The following is a 23069-nucleotide window of genomic DNA, read 5'->3' as shown; positions in this document are numbered from 1 at the left end:
TGATCTCGGCTCACTGCAACCTCCGCCTTCCAGGTTCAACCGATTCTCCTGCCTCAGGCTCCCAAGTAGCTGGGATTACAGGTGCCCACCACAAAGCCCAACTAATTTTTTTATTTTTAGTAGAGTCGGTGTTTCACCATGTTGGCCACGTTGGTCTAGAACTCCTGACCTGCCTCAGCCTCCCAAAGTGCAGGGATTACAGGTGTGAGCCACCGCGCCTGGCCTGGGGATTCAGATTTTAGAATATTAATGCCAATGATTAATATCCAAGTTGGACTTGCTGACAAATTCTTACAAACGGGAAATAATGGATTTTGAACCTACATAGGTATTCAGATATTTATAAAAATCAGGTACTTAAAACTCAAAAAAATCCTAACTTAGAACACCCTCTTTATTATTGCAGACAATACGGTGACATAATGAGATAACATGCTTTCTACAGTACTTTACCACACTGCATGCAAGTTTCAGGGAAGAGAGAGGCAAAATGGTTCTGACTTATATAAGGGTAATTTTCATAAAGGGTAGAGGGCAAAAAACCCTGTTAAACCAAGTTCCTTAACGGTTACTAGACTAAGAGGTGAAATAAGTTCCTAATTTAAATATTAAAAAAAAAAATCAACATAGAATAAGAAACTTGCTACCCTCTAGGTTTGACATCATTAAAACTGTTGGCTAATCATCTTTCCTATCCTCACCATTCCCACATGTATGTATCACTAAATGGAACTAGACTTACTAAACCTATTTATCTTTTCCAATGTGCAGAATTGTCTTCTCAAGGAGATAGCACGCCCAATCTGATTTGTGGGGAATCCTGTTAAAAGAGTTTCTGAATAGGTTGAACTGGATGTCTTCAAAGAACTTACACCAAGGAACTTCTTAAAGTAAGTGACATTCATACTTTAAATCCACTAAATCACTTTAGACTCTAAAGTGACATTCCCACTTCAGACTCTACATCCTCTTGAGTGGGCAAGTTGAACCCTATCCCCCACAGTATGTACATTTTTAAAACTTTACTTATCACTATGCTTCATTTCAACAAATGGCTTATTGTGACTTTACATTAACCTTTCATCAATGAATTTTGTCATTATTGAATGGCATGTGACCGAACGATGAAAGTAAACATTTTGTGTCTTTTCACAAAATATAGATAAAACAGATTAATTACATATAATGGTGACACTATTAGAGCTCAAGTTTATAAAGTTACCATATACGAAGGTCAGGATCAGACTGATACATGAGGATGGAAACCAACATTTTCTATAAATCTGACTGACTTGCACAAAAAAGAAGCCCAAAACAAAATTACTGCCACTGATTAAACGCTCTTGAAATGGAAACATGAGCTTCATAACTTATCTTTATTCTCAGTGTAAACTGCAAAAGTTCTTACAATGACCCTGTCTTACAAATTTCATATCAAATTCTGTTTGGCTTTAAAAAAACCTGGCATCTAGGAATCTAAGATAGGAGGCTAATATCCTATATGATTTAAATCTTGCCAACTAGATTTTTAGAAACAGGCTAACCTATATACCTTCTAGGTAAAACTAAATTCTAGAATTAGAAAAAAATCATGCTTTGACAATTAATATTGGCATTTGCAGAGACTAAAACCAAACAAATTTAGGTTAAACAAAACACTATTTTCCTCAATACCAATATGCTATAGAGACAATAAATATTTAATTTTTGGGACACATTTTACCAGCCTAAATTAATTCACTCCATTTACAAAAGTAAGTTTCTTACAATTATAAAAGACACATACTTGCTGTGACAGTGCAATAGTAAGTCAATGATGAATGTCTGCCAAGCCTTTTCTTTACTAAGAGCATCTAAGGCTGTTGGAATCAAGGCAAAACATAAGGTCATCACTTCCAATGCTTCACAGCAAACCTGTTCGTCTTCCAAGTCCGGCTCATTGCCTGCATTGGTCTGTAAAATTATAATCAAGAACAAATTACCCAAAGAGGTTAAGAAAAATCTTATACGACTTCTATTTAGTGCTTAAAACTCACCTACTCACTTAAACCACCTGGCCTCAGCCTCTCCAAGGCTGCATGTAACTCTTGAGGCCCCTTTAGAATAGTCCGGAAATGACTATAATAGAAAATAAAGTCTAATTCCATTATTTTCCTATGTCTCAAGGAGGGTTGGAGGAGCACACTACCTATTTTTTTTTTGAGACTTTCTGAGTTGTTTACTTCTGAACCAACAACCAATCCTTTCTCAAGAACCACAATAGCACTTAGGTACTTTTGACTAGTTCCATTATGTTGCTTGCCTATTGTGCCATTTTATTCAAAATCAATTGTCTTTGACTATTCAGGAAGGGTATCAAAGACTTACAACCTAAAATATGCTTGGGGAGGTGCCTAATGAATTCTAATCTGACTTCATTAATCCAAAAGTAGTAACTATAGTACATGCCTGAAACAGAATAAGTATTCAGTTAATATACTGAATGAATACCTAGGGCTGTGCCAGACAAATACTATGGAACATCAACATATATCCTAGGCGAATCAGGGTTATGTTGGCCATGTAAAGGAAGCTCTACCAAGCCAGGGAAGTTCCTGTAACTCAATTTTTCCTTCTAAATATGTAGCATCAGGAGCAGGTATACATGATAAATGAAAAAGCCAACCACATTTTCTCTTCTGTAGATAATTTGCTTAATCTAATAGAAGGTCAGGAATGATACCTAATTGGCTAACAGTCTTATTTTTGACTGCTTCAAGAGAATAAATTAAAAAAAAAAAAACACTTAAATGCCATACCATAACTGACAAACCAAAATTTACGCAGGACAGAAAGATGATAAAAGAAAAAGGAAAACTGGATAAAGCAAATTTAGTATGAGATAATTATATCTGACCCCCACAAGAAGCAGAAAAAGGCAATTTCATTTAAAAAGCAGCCCCATAGCAGGATTCTTAAGTACTTCATTTTCAAAGTAAAATTTTACCATATTCTCAATATAGCTATCAGTTAATTTTCAACCATTAAGATGCAAGTGATTGAATTTTTAAAAATAGCAAACCTAATAAAAATCAAACCACATGCACAATTAAGAAACATTTGCTTACAAGGAATACAGTTCTGTGATAATTCTTACCTTCTCATAAATTTTAGTGATTTCTTCATTTGGGCTAAATACTAGCTGTAGCGACCCACATCCTGATGCCCAGATAATTTTTTGTATAGCTCTAATTACACAAATATCAGGCATATATCTTGAAGCCTGCAAGATAATGAGTAAATAGAACTGTTGATAGAATGAGAGTGAAATTATGTTTAGAAAAACAAAAATGTTTCACCTTGTAAAGGAAACAGGAATTACTGTGTAGTATCATTGTCTTTAAATTCCCAAGTTGCCTCTGTCTTTAAAAAAAAAAAAAAAGAAAAGAAAAAAAAGAAAAAAAGAAAACAAAAAAGGTTAGGGGGGAGCCCTCTGGCTCTGTCACCCAGTCTAGAGTACAGTGGTGTGATCACAGCTCACTACAAACTTGAACTCCTGGGCTCAAGAGATCCTCCTACCTCAGGCTCCCAAGTAGGTGGAACTCCAGGCATCTGTCACTACACCTGGCTTATTCCCCACCTCCAGCCTTTAAACAGCAATACAGCAAAGTATGCTTCCCAAGTTATCTAGCTCTTTACTATTATATTTTAATACTACAAAGATGACAATCTTTCCACTTGTAGTTTCTTATCCAAGAAAAATGAAAACTTATGTCTATACAAACACTTGTACACAATGTTCACATCAGCTTTATTCACAGCCAAGAAGGGAAAACGATCCAACTCTCCTTCACCAAGTAATATGGATAAACAAAATGTGGAATATTCATATGGGTACTAGTTAGCAATAAAAAGGAATGAACTACTGATCCACACAACATAGGTAATTCTCAGTCATTATTCTTAGTGAAAGAAGCCCAACACAAAAGAACACATACTATAATCCATCTATATAAAACTCCAGAAGACAAAAAACACTCTCTAGGGACAAAAAGAGCAGTGGTTACCTGGGGAAAGAATAAACTGCAAAAGGGCATAAAGAGTGATGAAAATACTTGGTTTTGACCGCAGCAGTATTTTCACACATATATGCCAAAATTCACTGAATCTGGGCCGGGCACGGTGGCTCATGCCTGCAATCCCAGCACTCTGGGAGGCTGAGACAGGCGGATCACCTGAGGTCAGGAGTTCGAGACCAGCCTGGCCAACATCGTGAAACCCCCCATCTCTACTAAAAATACAAAAATAGCTGGGCATGGTCGGGGGGGCACCTGTAATCCCAGCTACTCTGGAGGCTGAGGTTGCAGTGAGCCAAGATGGCACCACTGTACTCCAGCCTGGGCAACAGAGTGAGACTCTGTCTCAAAAAATAAATAAATAAATAAAAAATCACCCAATCTGTACACTTTAAAAGGATGCTGTTTATTATACATATAGTTGATTAAAAATAGAAAGTACTAATATTAATAGTAGACAAAACTGATACTAAGGGAACATTATCTAAAGGATGAGACAGTGATTAAAATAAGTGGGCCTAGGAAAGTTAAAATTGTGACAGAAGTCTTGATAAAACTAACCTCATCAGATATCTGCTGAGCAAGACGAACTGACACATTTCTAAGCATGCACTCGGATGATGGATTAGGAATGCTCTGAAGGGCACTTTGTAGCACCACTGCTTGATCATGGGTAACTTGGTTGATCTGAAAAAAGTTAACCATTTTATTTGGAGTAAATAATTTGTACATAACCAGACCTAACCATTTGCTCTTCATTCATCACCCACTCCCTCAGAACGACTGCCTTGCATATACACATTATAGAACCTGTGGCAACCTACACGAAAAGCACTGCCAACAAAGTGGGCTTCCTCTCTTTCTTGCGCACTGTAGTGGCATGTGTCTGCAAATCCTCATTCTAGAGCAATCAACTCGTGTCTCTAAATCTGGGCTCAGCTTAACTTGCAGGGGATAATGATAACTAAATAGCCTAGTTCCTTCTAGAGACTCAGTAAAGTATTGTATGTCTTTTATGTACATGCCTTGGGTAGACCCTGCTTGTATTCCCCATTATTATCACGTTTTGCTTTGAAAAAAAGAAAAATTAAGGAATACTGAAAAAGCAGTAAGAGGACTAATGTACAAAAGGTACCCTAGTTTTTACTTAATAGTATAATCAAGTTGTTAAATCAGTGACAGATTAATTTCATTAAGTAATTGTTAGCGAGGTAATTCTAACTGCCTTCAAGTTGCAACTCCCCTCCTATGTATATACTGTAAATATTTCTACAATATTATTTTAAGATATTTCTATATGACTAATTTTGCATTGGACTCCCTACTGTGAGCTCATTGAGATTAGAGGTTATTATGTACCTCTGTATCCATAGTGGCACATACTCTGAATAAATATTGAAGAAAGGTGAAAGTGGATACATGTAATTGTTTTCTGCGTACTTCATTGAGCATCTGTGTCAGGGATCATGACAAAAATCTGTTTTTATCCTAACAAGAAGCTGCCTTTTTACTTACCTAATAAAAACTACTTAAAAAAAAAAAATCCTAACAAAGATGGGACCTGTGATACAAAACAATATAAAATTTGAGCCATTTTTTTACAGAAAATTCATAACACACACCAAAGTGTTCAAAGTAGTATAATTAACTCCCATGTACATATTATTTAGCTTCAGGAATTATCACCAGTGGACCAAACTATTTAATCTATCTTCCCTTGCTTTCCATCACTTCTCCACCCCAGGATTATTTTTAAGCAAATCCTGGATATCATATAATTTCACCTGGAAGTATCTCAGCAATCACTTCAAAAATATAGGGGGCTCTTCCTTTTAAACATAACCACAATACTATCACAGCTAAAACAACTATATGTGATATTACCATAATTATCAACATTCTGATCTCCCCAATTGAAACCTAAGCCATTTCTAAAGAAGAAAATCTTTATCCCTGAAGTTTTTACCTTCTATAAGTAACTTAGTAAAACAATCATTTATGATGTTTATGAAATTTTACTTAGAATTAAAAGCATAGTTTGATCTCTTATAAATAAGTATCAAATTCCGGTATGTCTTGAGAATTTTTTGTGACATAGATCAAGAATGCCACCAAGGCAGAAACAGAGTCAGAATAAGCTCAGAACTTGGGTTTAAGCCCAAGGTGGGAAGGGAAACAAGCAACTAGATAAACCAATTACATCTCTTATTACAATCTGTGTCTTTATATATCTGCCAGGCACAAGTTAATAAGAGATTCACATGGAGTTTTTGTTAGGTTTAAAATAATTGAAAGTCAAGAGAGATTTAAGTGGGCAGGGAGAAACTACCCTCATATTATTAGCAGTCAGCGAAAAGTATTTGCACTTTTAATACAAACATCATAAAGAAAACCTCTGAAATAAGGTACTTTGAACACTGAGTCAATCTTGAACTCTACATTTAAAACACTAATTAGTTTTACTTTAAAAACTGCTATCTACTATTATAAAAAGATTTTTTAAAAGTCTGTATTACCGGTGTCATGGGATTCACACCTTCTACACCTGGCTGACAAGCTTCTGCCACAGCTCGAACGTGACCATAGCCAATGGCAGTTAGCAAAAGCTTGGCTATTTTAAGAGCATTGAGGTAGGCACCCCTTCGAGTCTCCATATCTGCATTTGGTAGGAAGTTATTTCTGGTTAGCATACTCAGTACAAGGGGTAGGCCACCACTTTTCAAGAAGTGAAACTGAAAATCAGAGGAATCATCAGCCAGAGGTGCACCAGCAGGCATTAACAAGGCATAGACTACCTGGAAAAATAGAGAAGAGGGGGAGAGGGCTGTATTAAAAGATTAAAAACAAACAAACAAACAAACTTCTATTTGTACTATTGTCACTGCCAAGAAATTCTTGACCATCTCACTATTAATTTCAAATTAATATTTCATTTCAAAACTATTTCATTACAATTTTACCCAAATCATTCACCTTACCGTAATATGAAAGGTCAAATTTAAAGAACACAGAATAAATTAAAACAAAACAACAACAACAAAAAAACCAACCTCTGTTAGATATAGCACTTGTGAGGCTGAAGGACCAAAGAAAAGCGAGTCAAGAGATGGACTAAGGCTGCTTTCCCCAAGTTTGGCATGGTCTAAACAAATAGCTCTTAATTTTTCTATCGTTGTGCTATCTGGAGGAAAAAAAGAGAAAGCGTGAAAACGTAATTCATGTGTTCATACATATTTAACTTTTGATATCTCAAAGACCATATTAATATGGAATAACAATCCACTCAGTTGGGCTACAGGCTCAAACTTCCTAAGACATGACAAGACCTGGAATGATTAAAAAAAAAACAAAAAAAAAACAAAAAAAACAAACCAGGGCTCTTTAATCAGTTACTCTCAACACAAACCATCTGCTACTCAGGGACCTCAAATCAAGATACCCTCCGCTCAGCCACTGGAGATGGAAAAAAATACATTTCAAAAGGAAGTAGTTCTGACTGAAAATAACAAGAAAAAAAATTATAAACTCTTCCCTCCAACCTCTTTATTGTTTGTTCCCTGACAATATAACTGGCTTACTTCACTGAAAGAAATGTAGTGGTACCCAAGAAAATGAACCCTAAAGAGTAAACACTAAAAAAGGATAAGTGCCTATGTTCATTCACCTCAAAATAAGCAGAGCTTTTGTCCTTTTGTCATAATATTAAAACATAATTTTTTTTTTTTTTTTTGAGATGGAGTCTCGCTCTGTCACCCAGGTTGGAGTGCAGTGGCGCCATCTCAGCTCACTGCAAGCTCCGCCTCCCGGGTTCACACCATTCTTCTACCTCAGCCTCCCGAGTAGCTGGGACTACAGGCGCCCGCCACCACGCCTGGCTAGTTTTTTGTATTTTTAGTAGAGACGGGGTTTCACTGTGTTAGCCAGGATGGTCTCGATCTCCTGACCTCGTGATCCGCCCGCCTCGGCCTCCCAAAGTGCTGGGATTACAGGCGTGAGCCACTGCTCCCGGCCAAAACATAAATGTATTTTAAATTACAGTGAAAAGACACAGTGGGAGAAAAGTAAGATAATCCCAAAATACAATTAAGCATTAGCTACCAAATACTCCAATTTTATTAACAATCAACCTTGGAAAGCATTTTGATGATCTAAGGTAATTGCCCTATGATTTAAAAAAAAAAAAACTTGATAAATAATAATTTTTTTTTTTTTTTTTTAAAGTAAAAGCCTCTTTTAAAGAAAAGAAAAATAGGGCTGGGCGCGGTGGCTCACACCTATAATCCCAGCACTTTGGGAGGCCGAGGCAAGCAGATCACCTGAGATCAGGGGTTCGAGACCAGTCTGACCAACATGATGAAACCCCGTCTCTATTAAAAATACAAAAATCAGCCAGGCATGGTGACGTCCATCTGTAATCCCAGCTACTCGGGAGGCTGAGGCAGGAGAATCACTTGAATCCAGGAGGCAGAGGCTGCAGTAAGTAGAGACTGTGTCACTGCACTGCAGCCTGGGCGATAGTGCGAGACTCCATATTAAAAAAAAAAAAAAAAAAAAAGCCAGGTGTGGTGGTATGCACCTGCAGTCCTAGCTACTCCTAGGCAGGAGCCTCACTCGAGGCCAGGAGTTTGAGGTTACAATGAGCTAGGATCATGCCACTGCACTCTAGCCTGGGACACAGAGTAAGGACCTCTCTCTTTAAAAAAAAAAAAAAAAAAAAAAAAAAGAAAGAAATGAGAAATGGCATTTAAGCTATGTGTCCCAAGTGAATTAACAATCTCTCTGTGCTTCAGTTTCTCCATCTTTAAAATACAGATAAAATTAATAATTTTTTTTTTTTTTTTTTTGAGACAGAGTCTTGCTCTGTTGCCCAGGCTGGGGTGCAGTGGCCGGATCTCAGCTCACTGCAAGCTCCGCCTCCCGGGTTTAGACCATTCTCCTGCCTCAGCCTCCCGAGTAGCTGGGACTACAGGCGCCCGCCACCTCGCCCGGCTAGTTTTTTTTTTGTATTTTTTAGTAGAGACGGGGTTTCACCGTGTTAGCCAGGATGGTCTCGATCTCCTGACCTCGTGATCCGCCCATCTCGGCCTCCCAAAGTGCTGGGATTACAGGCTTGAGCCACCGCGCCTGGCCAATAATTTCTTTATAGGTATGTTGTGTGGTTTGAGTTTATCAGTGCTAAGAGCTTACAACAGACTTTTACAAAAGATTGTATTACATATAGAGAGTACTGCAACAGTTTTAAGTTTAACAGCAAATCACAACATGGGCACTTGGCTTCAGGCAAAGATTCAGAATGAAGAGAAGTGTAACATTTGGGTGATCATTTAGTATTTGTGCACTCTTGGATGTGTTTTAAATGGAGGGGAAAGATAGAATCATTAGCTTTTTTCCTAGTCATTAACTATACCTTACAGGGATGTTGTGCGGTTTAAATTGAGTTTATCAGTGCTAAGAGCTTACAACAGACTTTTACAAAAGATTGTATTACCAAGTTTTAGACACATAAACTCTTGAATAAGAAAGGAAGCAGGAGTTCTAAGAAAAGGAAGTGACAGAAAGTGGGTTAATGTTTATTGAATACCAAGCGCCAGTCACTAGGCTAGGGGTTTTCCATACATTGTTTCATCTAATCCCTGCAATTACACAAAAAAGCTATTACTATCCCAGTTCTAAGGATAAGGAAGCTCTAATAAACTATGAAACTTATGTTTAACACCATAGAGTAGCAATTAGAAGCAGGATTGGAACTCAAGCCCATTTGAGTCCAAAGCCTATGATTTTCTGCTGCAATACAACCATTACCAGCTTTTTCAAAAGCTGGCTGTTTCAAATTTAGGTACTCTAGTTTGATTATATAAAATTTGAAAAAAGCACCCACTTCAAGTTTCTTGCCTTAACTGTCTGACAAGGGCTCATGCTCGCCATCTGGTGGCATTAAGCGCCAATCACAAGATCAAGGATTCAGTGGTGGGTTTGTGTTTTTACAGTATGTTGTGAAGGTTGAATCTGCAGTAAAGCAATGCAAGGACTATTACTGAAATACTAGCAAATGAAACTATGTAAATGCTAAACGATGTAACAGACAAGAATGCAATATATCTTTTGAGAGAAGCGTTAGCTAAGAATCTCATGTGAAATGCTTCTGTCCCATAATAATTGTAAAGCAAGATGAGAAGCCCAGCAAAGTGTTTAATTTAGAAAATGGAGGTAATAAAAGCAAAAGACAGCTTTAAAAATTATGTGTCAACTAAATATGGTGTACTGAACTATATCAGTACTTCATCCCCAAACCCCACTAAAATGAGAATTAATGAATATAAAAATACGTAAACTCAAAAGAACATAAAAAACAGAAGAGGAAGCAACACATTAAACTGCTGTCAACAAATTATTGAAGGTGTAGTGAAGATGAAGATAGATAGTTGGTTTAGCTGAATCAAGAAGTGCTTGTTGTGAAGGCAAGGAGAAGAGGGTGCCTATAAATTAGTGCCCTACTAAATCTGAGAAAAGCTAAGATATGAAAACAACAAACATTTGGGAAGGCACAGATGATTCAAAGGCCTAAAGACAGAGGCTGAAGACTGATTAAGAAGCCTTTCCAACTCCCTCAGGTTTAGAAAGCTGGGGAAACAGATTTCTCACTGCTGTAGAGATACAAATATGGAACGGAAGACGACTAGGAAGCTGGACTGGTACAAGCGTGAACCTGTGTTGGTTAACTGCAGGATATAAAAATCAATATACAAAACTCAGTAGTGTTTCCATTTGCCAACAGCAAACTATCTGAAAGAGAAATCAAGAAAGAAATCTCACTTACAATAGCTGCAGAAATACAAGATACCTAGGAATAAATTTAAGCAAGGAGGAGAAAGATCACTACAAAAAAACTGATGAAAGACAGAAAACAGGACACAAATAAATGGAAAACTATTCCATGTTCGTGGATTGGAAGAACAAATATTGTTAAAATGTCCATATTACCCAAAACAATCTATAGATTGAATGCAATCTCTATTAAAATACCAATTACATTGTTCACAGAAATAGATAAAACATCCTTTGAGCTGAATCTGCAAGGTAAAACAAAAAAATACAAAAAAAACTCCTAAAATTCATATAGAACTACAAAAGACTCCAAATAGCTGAAGCAATCTTGAGTAAAAAGAACAAAGCTGAAAGCATCACACCACGTGACTTCAAAATTCACTACAGAGCAATAGTAACCAAAATAGCATGGTATTGACACAAAAATAGACACAGATCAATTGAACAGAATGGAAAACCCAGAAATAAATCCACATAATCAGAAACAACTGATTTTCAACAAAGGTGCCAAGAACACACATTGGGGAAAAAGGCAATCTCTTGAATAAAAATGGTGTTGCGAAAACTGAATATACATATGCAGAAAAATGAAACTAGACTCCTATTATTCATCGTATGTAAAAATAAACTCAAAAGGGGTTAAAAACTTAAATGTAAGACCTGAAACTATAAAACCACTAGAAGAAAACACAAGGGAAATGTTTCATGTCATTAGTGCAGGCAAGGACTTTTTGGCTAAGACTTCAAAAGCACAGGCAACAAACACAAAAACAGACAAACGAAATTACATTAAACTAAAAAGCTTCTACCCAACAAAGGAAATAATCAAGACCACAAAAAGACAAATCTACAGAATGGGAGAAAATATCTGCAAACTATGCATCTGACAAGGGGTTAATATCCAGAATATATAAGGAACTCAACAGCAAAAAAGCAAAAAATCTGATTTTTAAAATGGGCAAAAGACTTGAATAGATATTTCTCTAAAGAAGACATCCAAATGGCCAACATGTACACGAAAGCACACTCAACATAACTAAATCATTAAGGAAATGCAAATCCAAACCACAATGAGATATCACCTTACCACAATTAGAATGAAATAAGGATGACTTGGCCGAGTGCTGTGGTTCATGCCTGTAATGTTCTAGCACTTTGGGAGGCCGAGGCGAGTAGATCACCTGAGGTCAAGCGTTTGAGACCAGCCTGGCCAACAACTTGCTCTCCAAATGTTAGAAAAAAAAAATCACAGAATGCCATAACTACGGCAAACTGTTAATTACTGAATTTGGGAGCTATCTGTATTCTTTGTAAACAGTTTGAAGCTAGTTTTGTTTAAAAAAAAAAAAAACAAAACTCAAGGACAGTAAAAGATGATGCTGGAAAAAGAAGAAAACATAATATCCATCAGTAATAGCCTAGAGAGAAATAATTACAGTCTGTTATGCTATAGCACATGTTTCTATAACCCCAATTAGCTCACAATCAATTGGCAAATATAATGATGTCAGTATAATGCAGAAGGTGAGTTTGTTCATACGTGATTTCTCCCAGGCAACAGTAGCCAGAACAGCAGAACTGTTAATCTTCAACAAAAAAATAAAAATGAGCAAAGCAAAAAGCCCCCTCAGCTTGGCAGATGTGTAGGCAGAAGCCTATTTCTTTTTAAAGGAAAATTTAAAGTGAATACTTGCATCAAGGGCTCATCTTGTGAGATACAATCCTAAACTAGACTTTCATGGACCTTGGCAAGTTTTACTCCCACCATGCCTATCTTAACAGTAGCCCATCTATCTCAGAGCTCCACTCTTTTGCACTGTATCTCAGCAATGTCAAGTCAGCATTTCCTCTGTATTGGTTTTGTCTTTTTACTATCTCCTGAGGAAGCCTTCAGCCACACTGAAGTACCTGCCTGGGCTGTCCAAGTTATCTCTGAGGATACTAATTATCATTTTATGAGTGCTCTAATTAAACTATGTACAAGTGTTAAAGGTAGTCCTATGTTGGGAATTACAGATCATGGAGGAGGAGGGAGCCCAACGAGCGGTAGAGCTCAGCATAAAGAATCAACTCAAGCAGAGTGAGGAGTGTCCCTAGGGTGGAGACCCAACATTCAGAGACAGAGTCCTTCAGCATTCAAAGAAAGGGTGAGGGGTGCTAGAGATAACTGATTAAATAGGAAAATAAGTGAGAGGCTAACGGAAGCCAGGTGTTTCACTGTCAGAAAAGAGAGTTTGGTCAGGCGCGGTGGCTCAGGCCTGTAATCCCAGCTACTGGGAGGCTGAGGCAGGAGAATCCCTTGAACCCGGGAGGCAGAGGCTGCAATGAGTCGAGATCGTGCCACTGCACTCCAGCCTGGGTGACAGAGCAAGACTCCGTCTCAAAAAAAAAAAAAAAAAAAATTACAAATATGGAAAGGGAGAAAACTAAAATGAAACTGATAGGCTGGAATGGGAAGAAGTCGTGTGACCCCATGGTTTTGTAAAAACATACACACATATATATATTCGTGTGTGTGTGTATATATAGTAACAGACTTAAATGTGGATACACATACATACATTCCTTAGTTCTAACTGCTTAGAGAGCCAGGGAGCAACAATACATCAATAGCAATGAGTGCAATAAACGTCCAGATCTTGGTTTCTAAATACCATTCTCCAGGAAAATAAACCAAGCAGGCCTCCTTGGAGAAACAGCCAATTCCAGGACCGGGGCAGAGAGGGTACAAGATGTTAATCTGGAACTTTTTTCTTTTTTCTTGAGACATGTCTTGTTCTGTTGCCCAGGCTGGAATACAGTGGCATGATCATATAGCTCAATGCAGTCTCCATCTCCCAGGCTCAAGTGATCCTCCCACCTCAGCCTCTCAAGTAGCTGGGACTACAGGTACCCATCACCACACCTGGCTAATTTTTTATATTTTTAATAGAGATGAGGTCTGGCTATGTTGCCCAGGCTGGTCATGAATCCTGAGCTCCAGCGATCCTCCTGCCTCACCCTCCCAAAGTGTTAGGATTATAGGCATGAGCCACTGCACCTGACCTAATCTGAAACATCTTGAGCCAAAAAGCATACAACTGCTGAAAGAATAATGGGAACATATTAAAGTAACACAGAACAGCCTGAAAGGACTCCCACTGGCCAAACTAGAGATCATTTCAGCATCAAGATAAATGATAGTAACAGATTATAACTCCTTGACCATTATTTCATACAGATATAAATGAATGAATAAAAAGCCTGATGAGGAACAGTATAAATATTTTCAAAGTACCTCTGCACAAAATACTTTTTTTTTTTTTCAGACGGAATCTTGCTGTCGCTCAGGCTGGAGTACAGTGGCATGATCTCGGCTCACTGCAACCTCCGCCTCCCAGGTCCAAGCGATTCTCCAGCCTCAGCCTCCCGAGTAGCTGGGATTACAGGTGCACGCTAACGTGCCTGGCTAATTTTTGTATTTTTAGTAGAGACGGGGTTTCGCCACGTTGGCCAGGCTGGTCTCAAACTCCTGGCCTCAAGCAATCTGCCCACCTCAGCCTCCCAAAGTGCTGGAATTATAGGCATGAGTCACCGCGCCTGGCCCAAAATACTTTCAAAGGGAAGGGCAATTTTACAGTGGGGAAGCAAGGAAAAAACTCAAGTGATCACAGTGATCATCGTCAGTAATGGGAAAAACTGAAATTACATACTATCCGACCAGATGCATTGAGATAAACAGAACATCGCTTCTGTGGTATTTCTGCCAAAGATGCATAACCTGAATCTAATCATGATAAAACAAATCTAAACTGAAGGACATTCTATAATTAACTGGCCTGTAATCCTTAAGAGTCAAGGTCATGAAGGTAAAAAACAGTATGAGGAACTATTTCAGAAGGAAACTAAAGAGATATATTAACTAAATGCAATACAGTTATTCCCTGGTATCCATGGGGGGTGTGGGGGGGGTGCGGGGTTGGTTCCAGGATCCACCCTCCCAATACCAAAATCCAGGGATGCTCAAATACCTTATATAAAATGATGTAGAATTTGCATACAACCTATGCACATCTTCCCGTATAAATTAACTCCGGATTACAGTCACATGTTGCGTAAGATATGTTCTGAGAAATGCATCATTAAGCGATTTTATCACTATGTGAACATCATAGAATGTGTTTACAACAAATCTGGATGATACAGCCTACAACACATCTAGGTTATATATGGTATTGCCTATTGCTCCTGGGCTATAAACCCATACAAGCATGTTACTGTACTGAATACTGTAAGCAATTATAACACAATGGTAAGCATTTGTGTATTTAAACATAGAAAGGGTACAGTAAAAATACGGTATAATACCATTCTATAAAATTATAATAATTTTATAGAACCACCATTGTATATGTGGTCTATCACTGACTAAATGTCATTATCCGGTGTCTCACTGTACTTGTAGCACCTAATATAATGCCTACACATAGCTTCATTTGTGTAGATTCAACACAGTACTCAGCATGTGGCAAATTCAAGTTGTGCTTTTTGGAACTTTGAACAATGTTTTTTCCTCCAAACATTTTTGATCCACAGTTGGCTGAATCCATAGATCCAGAACCCATGGATATGGAGGGCTGACTATATTTGAGTTTGAACTATATCTTTTTGCTGTGAAGGAGATGACTGAAAACACTGAATAGGGTCTGCTAAGTAGACGGCAGTAATGAATCGACATTTAACTTCCTGGTACAGATGGCTGATTTTGCTTATACAGACAAATATCCTTGTTTGTAGGGAAAGTATTTGGTGGGCAATGGGATTACAAAAACCACTAAATTACTCTCAAATGTTCTTGAATTATACTTCTAATTTTTCTGTAAGATTGTAAATATTTCCAAAAAATACATTTAAAAAATTTTTAGGTTGTATAGGCTTGAACGATCTGCCCAAACTCTACTTTTTCCCCCAAAGCCCTACTATTTTTAGTGCATAATTTTGCCGAACATTAGGTTTTAAAGGAACACACATATATTGTAACAGAAACACAAGAGTGTGTTAGTGAAAAATAAAATCCTGTGTATAGAAAAGGATCACTAGCAGAAAGGTCTTGAAATTTTAACACTAGAATATTTGGAAGGGAAAAGCCAACGAGAGAGCTGGAAAAGGTTAAAGAAGCCACCCCAAAGGTGGAATAAGATTAAAGAGAGAAGGGAAGAGAGAAAAGGTAAAATTAGATCTAGAAGATTCACCATCACACTTAGACATTTCAAAGACACACAAAACGCAAAATGTTGGTGAGAAAACTATCAAATAACACAAATCTCTCTCAACTGAGGAAATCTCCAGGCCCACAGATGACGCACCACAAAAGAGACCTAACTCTAAGGCACATCATAATATTTCAAAATGTAAGGATAAAACCAAAACTTCCAGAAATGAAGGTCACATGCAAAGGAACAGAAACCAAGAGGACTTTGGTCTTCTCATCAGCAATGCCACCAGCTAGAAGGAATATATTTTCAAACCTAGGATTCTATACACAAATCATTAACCAAATGTGATAGTTTGCCTACATTCAGATAAAAAATATCTAAAAAAAAAAGTATGTGGAAAGAATAAGTGATAGGTGTACAATCAGGAAAATAAAAGGGAAATTATTAAATCCAGGATGAAAGTTGTCAGTAATCTAGAGAACTACATTTCACACAATCTTGGAAATGTAAATGTTGAATCTGGATTTAAGCAAATACTGGGAGGATGGGGGGGTATGTAACAGTTAAGTTTTCATCTACACAGTAGAAAATCAGTATGTATCTATAAGTAACAAAGAAATAGCCATATGAGGGCACTCCAGACATAATGGTACATATATACACAAAAGTAAAAGCGAGAAGCTGAAAGTGGTTGTTTCTAAGGAATAAAAAAGGAACAATACCGCAGATGATACATAACCCACATTATAGTCCAGGTATAGGCAAACATTTTCTGTAAAGGGCCACGGAAATTAAGTAGTTTAGGCTTGTGAGCCATATGGCCTCTGCCACAACTCCTGAGCTGTGCTGTTTTAAGACAAAAGCAGTCATGTAGACAGAATATAAACAAATGAGCCTGGTTTTGATCATGGACACTAAAATTTAAACTTCACATAATTTTCATGTATCACAATATTCTTCTTCTAGATTTTTTTTTGTAGCCACTTAAAAATATAGCTCTTGGGATGCAGAAAAACAAGCAGTGGGCTTGATGTGGCTTGTGGGCTGTCATCTGTGACTCTTGTTGTAGTCTATACCAAAAAGCACGGTCCATTTAGAAATAAAATTTGCTAATACATTCCTTTATTGTCCAGCAAGTACTTGATCATCATTTAAAAATTCTTACCTGGCGGCATAAGTTTCATAAGTACTCTTGCTCCATCTCTAAGCGGTGGCATATTTAGGCTGCTACCTAAGTCTGCAACTTGCCAAAGGAAAGAGATGTATCTGGGATGCAGTGACATTATCTAGAATATAAAATACACAAAATAATTACCTGTAAATTATTTACTCCCATTAGAAAAGCCCCCCTAAGTAAGTTTCTCTGTGTTAATCCCTTTACTTTTACTTATGCCATTTCTACTCTTCGAAATAGTCTGACTTTCCCATCTTTTAATCCTTACAAATCCTTAATAGTGCAGATTAAATACATCATCCAAGTTACTTCCAGTCACTTTTTTGTGATAGCTCCTCTCCTGTTCTATTAAACCATTTCTCTCTTATATACAATTTGGACTCCGGACATAACAAAAGGCTGCCATGCCCACTATCAAATTCTGGTTGTTTTTTTTTTTGAGGCAGATTCTTGCTTTGTCGCCCAGGCTGGAGTGCAGTGGCACGATCTTGGCTCACTGCAACCTCCGCCTCCCGGGTTCAAGCGATTCTCCTGCCTCAGCCTCCTGAGTAGCTGGGATTACGGGAGCCCGCCATCACGCCCGGCTAATTTTTGTATTTTTAGTAGAGATGGGGTTTCACCATGTTGGCCAGGCTGGTCTAGAACTCCTGACCTTATGATCCACCCACCCTGGCCTCCCAAAGTGCTGGGATTACAGGCATGAGCCACCTTGCCCGGCCCACTATCAAATTCTTAATCCAATTGTTCTAGACAGCCAAATCCTCCTGACACTGGAGTGGCTGCTGTTATTGTAACCATCAAAATTTCTGTGGGGAGGGGCGAAAGGAGAACTTAAAAAAGGGAGGAGTCATTGTTTCTTCGGCTATATGTTACTGACAATCTGATAAAGATTACAGGTATTTTCCTACATAGTTCTTGTTTTCATTTATTTATATTTTTAGAGATGAGATCTCACTCTGTTGACCAGGCTAGAGCATAATGGCACAATCACAGCTCACTGCAGCCTAGAACTCCTGGGCTCAAGCAATCCTCCTGCCTCACAGCCTCCCAAGTAGCTGGAATTACAGGTGTGAGCCACCATGCCCAGCTCATATATAGTTCTAAAAGAACGATCTGTTTTGCGGCATAAATTTTTAAAAGTGATACAGCTGACTCTTGAACAACACAGGTTTGAACTCCACAGGTCCACTTACATGCAGACTTTTTCCCAACCAAATGTGGAACAGAAAATTCAGTATTTCCAGGAAGCAAAACCCAAGTATATGGAAGGCTACTGGTTGCACAGGGTCATCTGCAAGATTTTGGGTATACGCAGAGGTCCTGGAACCAATTCTCCACATATATGAGGGATGACTGTATTCTTCTAAATTTATACATCCAATAGTATTATAATTAAGCTCTAATTGGTTAATTTTATGTAAAAGTAACAATACTATACCTATGGGGAAATAATGTTTTAAATTCCAACTGTGTTACAATTACCTTTTAGAGGGATCCATTCTGAAGTTGGTGGTTAACTGTAGAGTTACTATTTTGTCCCATTAAACTGTAAGCTCCTCAAGAAAAGAAAGAACTACTCTATATACTTTATTCTCAAAAACCCTAGCATAATACCTTACATACAGTAGTTCAAAACTGTATCTACTCACCACTCCAGGCAAACAGCTTTCCACTTCTGGATTGGGACCATCACTGTAATGATTACCATGGTTTCCAGGAGATCCAGTGGAGGAATCAGAAGAGCTATCAGGGCTTGAAGGCATATTGGAACTTATTTGTGTAAGTTTGGCTGTAATAAGCTGAAAATGATATACTATGTTAGTACCAAAAACAAGGAAAAATACTTACACAAAACACAAAACTTAGTGATATACCAAGCAAAAAATCCAAAAGACTACTACATGCTATACTTTAATGCTGTAACTCTAACACCTAACACAGAGTCCCAAACATAACAAATGCTCAATTAGTATTTACTTATTAAATGATAGTCTCTGGTTTGATTTTACTGAAAAATTTGTTAACTATACATACATACCGATTTATCTTTTAAGTTTAATTGTCCAATCAACTTTCTATCATCTGCAGGATCTATCAGCTCACCGCCCACAAAGAGCTCAATTTTTGTGTGGGCTACGTTGGCTTTAATACGATTGAGAATACATCGTCGTACTGAACCAATTGTATCATTGGTATGAGACCATACCTCCAAGTCATCAACCTGTCTGCCCTGGTTTGGAAATCGAACTACAAAAGAGAGGTGTTTACCACGGAATGCTCTGGGGGGAAAAAGAAAGACATCATCATATTCAGCAGACTGAAATTTTGTTGCTAAGAAAATAATGCTAGGGATTTAACATTGAGTATTTTCTTATGAAACAAGAGGATGTGAATTAAAGATACTTAATATAGCTTGAGAATCCCTTATATGAAATGTCTGGGACCAGATGAATTTTGGATTTCTTGGATTAGGGATACTCAACCTGCATTATTTTCAGTATCTTGAAAATAAGGCCAGGCACGGTGCCTCATGCCTGTAATCCCAACACTTTGGGAGGCCAAGGCGGGTGGATCATTTGAAGTCAGTAGTTCGAGATCAGCCTCACCAACATGGTGAAACTCCACCTCTACTAAAAATACAGAAAATAAGCCAGGTTTGGTGGTGGGCGCCTGTAATCCCAGCTACTTGGGAGGCTGAGGCTGGAGAATCGCTTGAACCTGGGAGGCACAGGTTGCAGTGATCCGAGATCGCACCACTGCACTCCAGCCTGGGCAACAAGAGTGAAATGCAAAAGAAAAAAAAATATTGCTCCTTTTAACTACAAATATAAATAATATTTAAAAACATAATCATATTCTATTATTGTTAGTCTTGTATCTACGATTGCAGAAAATAGGGTGTCTACTGAAAAGAAATTAAAACAAAGATGTAATGCTTATTTCTACGCTGTAAAAGCCCAACTCATTAAGACTATTTTTAAAAGTAAAAGGTAGGCTGGACGCAGTGGCTCATGCCTGTAATCCTACTACTTTGGGAGGCCAAGGAAAGAAGAACCCTTGAGCCCAGGAGTTCAAGACCAGCCTGGACAACATAGGTAGACTCTGTATTAATTAAAAAAAAAAAAAAAAAAAAAAAAATCAAAAAAAGACGGAAGAGCTTACCTTTTACATTTAAAAGGTAGTTTTACATTTTGTTAAAAGCATCAACAAAAATGCCACAACGCACTTTTCTGGAAAAAAGCCTTTGTATCAAAATTCACTCCAAAATGCTATTTATATTGGTATAGTATCTTTTTTTAAAAGTAAAATATAAAATAAAAATCATATTCAAGAAGCAACTGTATATAATTTCATGGTTAATAAAACTCTTTAAAAAAAATGATGGCACTGACTATACAAAACATCCCAAAACTATAAACACCATTTGAAAATATTTGTTATACTGCCATGCAAGGCAGCTTTTAAGAGTTCTTTACAGGCCAGGCACTGCAGCTCACGCCTATAATCCCAGCACTTTGGGAGGCCAAAGCAGAAGGATTTCCTTGAGCGTAGGAGTTTGAAACCAGCCTGGGCAATGTAGTGAGACCCCACCTCCACAAAAAAAATTAGTCAGGTGTGGTAGCCTGTGCTGTAGCCCCAAAAACCTGGGAGGCTGAGGTGGGAAGGTCACTTGAGCCCAGGAGGTTGAGGCTGCAGTGAGCCATGATCACACCCCAGCATTTCAGCCTGGGTGACAGAGTAAGACCTTGTCTCAAAATAAACAAATAAACAAAAACACTTCAACTGCAAAATATCACTGCAACACTTAATGAGCAATAATGTCAAAGACAAAAGAAAACTAGAAAACAACTTGAGTAAGAATGCCTCACCCAAAAAAACCAAAACAAAACCAGATGGGAGAGTGGGGGAGGTTATTAAAAAAAATTATATGAAATGAAAATGTTCTTAATGGGCAAAGACAACAATTTACAAACAATAAAAATTTCTGCTCTCCTTTTACCAAATGGCTAGGAAAACATCAAATAATTAAGAATTAGCACCAATAGATTAGTGATTCACAAACCTCGACATAGGGAGAATTGTTCTTTCCTCATGATAATCACTGTCACATTCATTTATATATTCCCTTAAAACAGTTAATACTCGAACCATTCGAACAGCTTCCTGTCTTGCACAATTAACACTGTCTTTGTCACCATCCAAAACACACAACGTGTCATAGGAAGCCTTCAGACGATCAAAACAAGACTGAATGAAGTCTTCATGGATCACCACCTACAAATATCGGGCCAAATAAACACAGTTAAAGTTGCTTTAAAACGTAAAAAATCAAACATTAATCCAATTAAAGATGGCAATGGCTAATTTAATCATAGCACTCAATTAACAACAGTCATATTTAAGTAGAGAATCCATATAATAAAATGTATGTTTATTAAAAGGAAGCTAGCATTACATAAGTTAACAAATATAAATTAGATAGCCAAAAGTGAACTTCAGGACTGGGTGTTAGCATCAAAATGAATTCACAAAGACTTTCTTTGCCATTTCAACATGTAATAAATAGTTATATTAAAAATAACCCAATCACTTCAAGACAATTATCAAGGCAAGATTCATTTAGTATTTTTTCTCTTTTGTATAAGAGAAATGTGGGCTGAAATAATGATATATGGAAGTTTTAATGCACATCAATCCTCACCTGATTGACTTGTAGTCTTGGACCAAGGTTTGTGTATATCTCTTTGAGGAGATCTATAGCTCTGCTGGCAATATCATCATTACTCTGAATCACGACCTGGTTTCAAAATGATAAAAGTATTCACCCCTTTCAACATATATTTTTTTGGGCATTTAAATTCAAACCATATCCTCAGTTATCTTAAATACACTATTCAATTATTTAATGGTAAGTTGACTTTGATAATCAAGTAAAATTAAGTGAGAAGCACAGACCAAAAGAAAGGATAATAAATGCAAAATGAAAGTCTCCGAAAAAAGTAATTTGTTTAAGAATGAAAGGTACATTTTTGTAAAAATAAAATATGCTTTGACCACTATTATTTAACCCTATAATTTAATATCTTGATAACCAAGTCAGACACTCAAGAAGAAATTCAAATTAGTTGACAGGAAATAAGAGATTACATGAAACACAGTTTAGCATAAAGGACTACTCTACCCCCAGTTTCTATAAATCTTTATCACTCATCTAATTACATTAGTGGTTTCCAAACTATGTTCAGAACCTTAGAGGACTTTGAGGAAGTCTTTCAGTGTTGGCCCCTATAAAAGGGTTGGGGAGGGGAAAGGGGGTAAGCATGGGGAGACCAAGTAAGAAAATATATTTTTCTTGTTCAATTCAGTATAGATTTTGTAGAGTGGTGCAAATTTTGATTTTTAAGATGTGTTTCTGCTGTTAAAACAATGTTGAAAAACCACATACTTAATGAAAAGCTTTTAAATACTCAAATGCCACAGTAAACATCTTCATCTATGGTTTGCAGGAAAAAATTTCAGACATCCAAACAACAATATAAACTGCTGTATAACAGGTCAGACTTTTAAAGATAGGAATAATACACTAGTACTATAAAAATAGAAAGATTAGCCTTAAAAAGATAGTATTTTATTCCCCCAGCTATTTAAAAATATCACAAGGTAAACAGTGCCAATAAAGTATATACTCATAATCTATACTAAACTCAAATCCTCTCTTCTGTCCTCTATTTTAGCGTTAAACATTGAAGAGGAGGAAACAGATCGACACTGAATGAAAAATTGGGAAGGAACAATATCCACGGGGAGGAATGGAAGATT

At 37.3% G+C, this 23069-nt stretch overlaps 1 protein-coding gene across 8 annotated transcripts in view; it reads right to left on the bottom strand.

Moving 5' to 3' along the window:
• The window catches only part of USP9X (ubiquitin specific peptidase 9 X-linked), a 155363-nt gene that overhangs the window by 50480 nt on the left and 81814 nt on the right, over positions 1 to 23069 (bottom strand). For all 8 annotated transcript variants that reach the window (XM_005593319.4, XM_074030310.1, XM_005593318.5 and 5 more), the window contains exons 17-26: positions 21952 to 22047; positions 21313 to 21524; positions 19288 to 19528; positions 18899 to 19048; positions 17241 to 17361; positions 7106 to 7236; positions 6572 to 6850; positions 4617 to 4742; positions 3137 to 3262; positions 1787 to 1953 (exon numbers count right to left, since the gene is read on the bottom strand). In XM_005593319.4, the coding sequence (XP_005593376.1) occupies positions 1787 to 1953; positions 3137 to 3262; positions 4617 to 4742; positions 6572 to 6850; positions 7106 to 7236; positions 17241 to 17361; positions 18899 to 19048; positions 19288 to 19528; positions 21313 to 21524; positions 21952 to 22047 (1649 nt within the window). The remainder of the gene's footprint in view (positions 1 to 1786; positions 1954 to 3136; positions 3263 to 4616; positions 4743 to 6571; positions 6851 to 7105; positions 7237 to 17240; positions 17362 to 18898; positions 19049 to 19287; positions 19529 to 21312; positions 21525 to 21951; positions 22048 to 23069) is intronic.

This window comes from Macaca fascicularis, chromosome X (genome assembly GCF_037993035.2).
Source record: "Macaca fascicularis isolate 582-1 chromosome X, T2T-MFA8v1.1".
NCBI classification, from domain to species: domain Eukaryota; kingdom Metazoa; phylum Chordata; class Mammalia; order Primates; family Cercopithecidae; genus Macaca; species Macaca fascicularis.
Note: the sequence above shows the minus strand (reverse complement) of the source record. Positions and strands in the feature narration are given on the sequence as shown.